Raw genomic sequence first — 6,769 nt, 5'->3', positions numbered from 1 at the left:
AGTCTCAGCGGGCTCGGGATGAAGCCGATCTCGCAGCCCTCCTTAACCAGCCTTCCTATCCACCAGTCGTTGTTATACTTCTGCAACACAGGAAGGTCACTGCCTTCAGTGCCAGTGCTCCTCCTCCAAGACTCCCCAGTCCGCAGCTCCACACCGGCCAGCGCAACCAGACTCGCCGACGTCTGGATGCTGGTCAATCCGAGGGAATTCAAGTGCAATGGAATGTGCCAGGCAGCATTTGGAAACCTGCCGTCTGCTTGGCAGGCAGATCCAGGGAAGTGCTAGCTCACCTCTTACCTGCCCCAACACGTCCTGATGCCCCCAGCTAAGGTGCTGAGTGTGATTCCATGAGACAAACCAACCAAGGCCACTGAAATTCCTCACAGTGGCTAGGTAAAGCAGTCAAACATAAAAAACCACCTGCAGATCGCCAGCAAAACCATGGTCATGGGCTCCCTGTAAAGTTTAATGGTCTACGCCGAGATCACCACCACCCCGCTGCCACTCTTCCCTCCTTTCCCAGTACTCCTACGGAGACCATGAACAGGCTCCCCCTTGGCAATAACCTTGTGGTGAGGAAAAACTCTCCTGGCACCACTCTAGAAACCCACCCCAGACGACAGGGAGAACTGACCAGCCTCAGCAAGGAGCCAACCCCATGCGTGGTTAACGCGACGGCAGAGCTCGCACCGCAGCGGTGACACCTCTCCACAAACGAGGCTTTTATAGCGCTGGGCCCGGAACGAGCCCAACTCTTTGGAGGCAAACAATTAAATTTATGACAGTTGAAGAAAAATTCACCTTTAGGAAGAAACTTCAATATATACCTGAAAGTGTAAAATTTAGTTTTCTCACCAGCCACTAGTGATGTGCGTTTTCCTGCATTCTTGAATGTCTGGCCTAACTTTAACGATGGGAAGATGAAAAGCGGTGTCGCAGTGGGGCAGGGTTTGTTGTAGCTGGCTGCCAGCAGAGCTTTTGAAGAGACACATCTGAAGACCCTACGCTCTGCTCGGCTTCATCAGGCACCTCAGCGTTCAGAAGAAACACCGCTCGCTGTTCAGCCGACTCTCCAGCCATGAAGGCCAGCACGAGGGTACCAATTCTGCTTCCTCTGCCTTGAGGAGGTTCTCCCAGAAACCTCCTTGTAAAAATGATCAGTTCTCTTGGCTCCGTCTTCTCAGGTTCTGGCAGAAACATGTCAGTGGTTTCTGTGCTGGCTGTCACAAGTGCAGCAGCGCCTGACTGAAGGCTCCGAAGCACAGAGCCTCAGCATCTCTGAACAATTAGTTAGCCCTTTTACTGACACCCCACCCCGCAAATATTGACATATACAGCTAGGGGAAATCCTTACGCCTTCCTCCTGAAAACCTGCCCTCTTTATGCAGCTGTGAATTATCGAAGAGGCTCCATTATTTTATTAGTTCAACATTTTAAGTATCTATTCCTCCTGCTGTTACGACCCTGATTCAGACAGTATCAGTAAGTGAAGCTGAATTTCAATTATGTTGCTTCTACTTAGGTTGACAGAATTTGACATTCTTTAAAATACACAAATACTTCACGATCAGGCATTTTGCTGTTGTAAATCAGCAAAATCAATCGATGGATTTAAACCGCTGTAACACCGAGCCCCGCGAGCATCAACCGATCTGTTTTGGCTCTAAATGTACCGCGTGAACACAGGACTCTTCCTTCCATTAGCAGGTCGCGATCAATCGATGGATTTAAACCGCTGTCACACCGAGCCCCATGAGCATTACCCACGCTGTTTTGGCTCTAAATGCACCACGTGAACACGGGACTCTTCCTTCCATTAGCAAGTCGCAGACCTCTAGGAGACGCCTCGAGACACAAGGTCAGAACGAGCGTGATGCTGAGAAGGCCTGAGCGATGCAAACGGTGAGGATGCAGCAAGGCACAGGGCCATTCGCATGAGGCCGGTCCCTCCCGTGTGTTACTCTTCGCCTTCGGCACGTGGGAGGGCAACGGTCAGTCCCAGTGCCTGCCATGCCCCTCGTTTCTCCTGCGCTGTCACTTCATCTTTTGCGTAAGCAGGTACGGTGGGGTCTTGCAGGAGCCCGCTGAGCCACACAGGACACGTTCTCCATGCAGCACCTCATCAGCCACCGCGGAGGGTTCACCCTGTCAGCAGGGAGACCGTACTCCCAACCTAGTTTAGTGTTCTTCTAAAATCTGGAACCACACTTGTCTGGTCCACGCTAGGCTGCCAGACCATGGGAAAACAAATTCCATGCAGCTAGACTCCATCACGGGCAATGTGCTGCTTTCAGTCAGGAGAGAGTTAACTTACTTCGCAGGAGCTGGCATGAAGCTCTGGTTTGGATTTTCCCTGAGAAAAGCACTGATAAGGGGTCTTTCAGGTGGTGACAGGGAGTGCCTGCATCAATTCAAGGTCTTTCCCAGCTTTTGATCCTGCCCCTGTGTTCCCAACTTTCCCACTGCAACCAGCTGGCCCCAACTGACTGAAGGGGGATTTCATTCCCCAGCACGGCATGCTCGGGGCAGAAGCCAGGGGTGGGCCAGGGGGCCACAGCTCATTTTGTTTGTTCACTAGTTGGTGGGTCGGTTGGCTTTCTCGGTCGCCCATGGGGCTCGCTCGGACTCTGCTGTGATCGCTCTCGGGCTCTCTGGCCCTGACTCTTGCTACTCAGGACCTGGCCGTGTATCGGTCAGCAGGCGGTGAGCAATTGTGTAATTGGTTTTATTTTCCATGACTTTCATTACATATCATTGTTAGTATTATTAGTAGTGTTACTATTTTTAGTATCAACAAGCGTACCCGGTGCTTTATGAAGACCTGGTGTAACCTGGTTCTACTCCGCTTTCTGATCAACAGAAACCCTTTCCCTTTTGTAATCTCTGATCCACCACAAACTTCATTTGATGAAAAGGATCTGAATCTACCACGCTGACGGGCATTTAAAATACAGCAAGATGTTATTTCCTTCCTGCGGCGTGAAAATCCAACGAGCCGGTAACATCGAGCATTGAAAAAAGTGCAGCATCAGTTCTCTTGGCTCCATATGCTCACCCCAGGGTGCTGAAGTTTTGGAGAGGCTGAAGAACCACATCATCATCGCTAATCAGAGGGATGTGCTGTGCCCTCCTGCCTCCACTCGGCTCTTGGCTCCCTGTTAAATCTGCTCAGCCCCGACTGTTCAAATCCTAGCTCTTGGCATGTGAAAAGATCCCCCTTCCCATTCCCCCTTACTACTTGTTGGGTTTACCTCTTTAATGTGTAGGAAGTCCTTGGCATCAAAAGAGATGGCAGTGCTTGGGACAGGAACATCTTCATCCAAAGCTCCGCAGTAACTCACATTGGTCTTCACAGCAAACGCTACTGGTTTGGACTACAAACAGAAACACACATCACAGACAGCGGAAACGCCTCTGAATCCAGAGCTGCATCAAATTACCAAAAACCCAGCAGAGGGCATTGGGCAAATACATCAAATTTCAGACCTGATAATTTCACACATGCCAGCACAGTTCAAGTCACTGGAGAAGATCCCCATTTATATGAGAATATTTACACTATATTCCCCCAAACATCGCGTCGGTGGATAACCTGACTCAGGTTACCCCAAACTTCAGTCATAACTTGACCCGAACTATTTCAAAAGGCAGCAGCATCATAATCAGCCAACAGGGTCAGTTGTAACAGGAGGCAAAGGGTAAACGCCACGCAACGCAGCCATTACCAAAGTGGAAAACAACACACCTTTGCCCTTTCAAGCTGGATAGCCGCTTGCTGTTCTCTTTCCTGGCGGATTGCTTCCCTATCTTCTTCCAAAGAGACATCAGAGTCTGAGGGTCTGCTGGTGTACGAATCTGCTGAGCCCTGGAATTAAATCACGTCACTAAGAAAACGTGCGTCAGAAATGGAAACCCGCTCCCCAGTCAGATTCATAAAATGCTTTTAAAATATTTGTTTCTGAATTTTGAGTGTGTTTTACATATCGTTGCTAGCACGAAAAATATGCAGAATTTAGCAGGGAAACAACCTGCCTTTGCCCATCAGGTGCACAAAGCTAGAGACAAAACTCCCAAGAAACACCGCTCTCCGCTGGCAAAGAACCCCTTCACGTTCTCACAGACGCAGTGAAGTTTCTGGGCGCCGTCCAGCAGTCTTTCTGACACCCAAACCCTGTTTGACGACCTCAGCTTCAAGACTGTCAAGGGCTCGGTCACATTAAATAAAATTAAGGCAGTATCAAGCTGGGTTAGAAGCACTCCTCCCTGTAAAGACAGCACCACCGTGGAAGCACTGCCCGCCCTGCCGTGGGTGCCACGCACAGCCAGCGTTGTTCTGGGCTTCAAGAGGGGAAAAATTCACGTTATTAAAAGGTACTCGACAGGGCAACTGCAAAGCCACACAACGGTAAGGAGTGCAAACGGCGCGTGCAAGCAGCAGCAGAGCACACCATCCCATAAGAGAGGAACGAGGTACAGACACGGATAGATTCAGTGCCTGGGACAGGGGGTAAATCTTGCAAAACAGATGAGACCAGGCAGACCTAGCAAGACCAGGACTCGATCCTAGACTCCACAGGGTGTCCCTGCCGGAGGGGTGTACATTCCCTTGTATGAAGGGTGAAGTACATTGCCACGGCAGGAGGAACTCCTGCAATGATCTCACAATCCTAAAGCCCAGGTCCAACTTTCCACTCCAGGTAAAAGCTGGATGGGAAGTACACGTCCCTCAGCGAGCCATTTCCCAAGCAGATGGTGTTTTTACACAAAAACACTACCCGAAACAGGAGAACATGGAAAGGGTCAGGATAACGCAGAGCTGCAGCAGGATCCGGCCCCGGTGCTGTGCTCAGCAGGAGGAACATACAGCAACGCCTGAGCACTGCGAAGAGACTGCATTTCTGGTTTTAAATAAGGGAAAGGAGCAAAGCGCTGGACCACGTTTGCTGCATCGTGCTGTGGATGCCCCATCCCTGGGAGTGCCCAAAACCAGGTTGGATGAGGCTTGGAGCAACCTGGTCTAGTGGAAGGTGTCCCTGCCCATAGCAGGGGGTCGGACTGGGGGGGCTTTAAGGTTCCTTCCAGCCCAAACCAGGCTGATTCCATGATTTTATATAACCAGTGTAACAAATCACTTCTAAGCCATCACATTTCTAGCCACAAATTGAAGACATCTGTATCCATATACTTCTATCTACAGAGCTCCAAAATCTGTAACTCCACACGTGTCCCCAAAGAGCCGTTCTGCAGCACTACGTCTGTCTTCTTTTTTCCTTAAACGGATTTATACCACGCAGCACAGGGACATGTATTCTATGTAATCTCCCGTAGAAATCAATATTCTTACTCTCCATGCAAACTTGTTCCTAAATATTGATGTGAGCACACATCCATTAGGATTCTCCTGGCAACGAAGCCCTGACGAGCATATGCTCTCCTCTTGTCGCACACCCCCAACTTGGCCGTAAGCGTGGTGCTGTCACTAGGGAGGGCAGATTTCCTCTGTCTCAAGCACAGGGTTCGCCCAGCATGAGCAAACACAGAGCTACGAGCTGATGAGACCAGAAAAATCCCTTCCCGGAGAGGCGGCCGCCCCGCACCCTGCGCACCAAGGCGAGCTGGAAAGGGCAGCGTGCCCCTCGGCAGCACCGACACGCGCGGGGTCCTGAGCTGGAACAAGCCTAACAGCAACAGGCTGAAAGCCAGCAGTAGCTGCTGGCAGCGGCCCAAGCTTTTCCCAGCTCGGAAGCCAGACATGCTGCTCTTCCTTCTGCTTCCTTCGGGATGTAGCAGAGACCAGGGAACTCGCCAGGCACTGCGCCTGGCCATGCCTGCCCCGAGGGCACCTCTCGGGGTGCTCGCTGGCTGCCAGGCAGTCCTCCCTCCCCATCCTGGGGGCTAGATTGAAACTTCAGCTACCAAAGGCACCGGGACACTTCTTCCCTGACCAAATCCGGAGTGCGAAGCGTGCCAACTCATCACACCCTGGCAGAACGGGTAGCAGGAACCCCCCGCCCAACCTACCGTTCCCAGCCCATCTCTGGTCAGCAGCTGAAGGGGAAGTGTACCGGTGGGAGACTGAATTTACAGCGCTGAACATTCTCGTCCTGAAAACGGAGCCAGCCCTCCACACCAGAGCCGGCACGGGGCAAAGCAATGAAGAAAAAAAAAACCCAAACCAAACCACAAAACCAGGCCAGGAGCTGCAAAGACAGACCAACTCCCTGGCAGAGCAAACCAGCTTGTTTACTGACCACTAAACACTCTGGACACAAAATGCTTTACAGCTGCTGATCCTCACGTTTTTTACTTGCAGGCAACAAAGCTGCACCAGCAGCAGAAAGGAAGGAGGAAAAGCAGTCACACTTTCCAACGCTAAACCAAAAGGCAGAACAATACAAGTAATATACTGCCTGAGGAATGGGCTTTTTCCCAAGATTTTGGTCCTACCTGGCATAATCCACTGCAAGAGGAACACACCACGTCCTGGCGTGCCTAAAGCCTGAGACAAAGGCACTGCTGCTGCCATGGAGAGCGGGAAACACCTCCTCACCCCTGTCATTTCCCCCTTCGTTTCCTACGGGCTGGAAGGCGTGAGGGAACAAGGCACAGAGCACACCAGCGGCAGGACAGAGCTCAGCTTCGTGCACGCAGGCACAGCGCAGAAATCCTCTGTCCGGGGAAGGGGTGAGCAAGAAGGGCACAGGCTCATACCTAGGTATTGATTCAACTCCTCTGGATACGAGGGCCTGGAGAGGTGGGACCGTGCCAA

At 51.4% G+C, this 6,769-nt stretch overlaps 1 protein-coding gene across 1 annotated transcript in view; it reads right to left on the bottom strand.

The window, feature by feature from the left end:
* The window catches only part of LOC104510917 (voltage-dependent L-type calcium channel subunit beta-4), a gene marked incomplete at its 5' end in the record, with an annotated part of 8,524 nt that extends 4,659 nt beyond the window's left edge, over window positions 1-3,865 (bottom strand). The window contains 3 exons of the mRNA XM_010153321.1: window positions 1-80; window positions 3,252-3,374; window positions 3,746-3,865. The exon at window positions 1-80 is cut by the window's left edge and continues 48 nt beyond it. Of these exons, the coding sequence (XP_010151623.1) occupies window positions 1-80; window positions 3,252-3,374; window positions 3,746-3,865 (323 nt within the window). The remainder of the gene's footprint in view (window positions 81-3,251; window positions 3,375-3,745) is intronic.
* Window positions 3,866-6,769: the final 2,904 nt, after the last annotated feature.

This window comes from Eurypyga helias, unplaced genomic scaffold (genome assembly GCF_000690775.1).
Source record: "Eurypyga helias isolate BGI_N326 unplaced genomic scaffold, ASM69077v1 scaffold19120, whole genome shotgun sequence".
Classification (NCBI taxonomy): domain Eukaryota; kingdom Metazoa; phylum Chordata; class Aves; order Eurypygiformes; family Eurypygidae; genus Eurypyga; species Eurypyga helias.
This window is presented reverse-complemented; position numbering and strand designations above follow the sequence as displayed.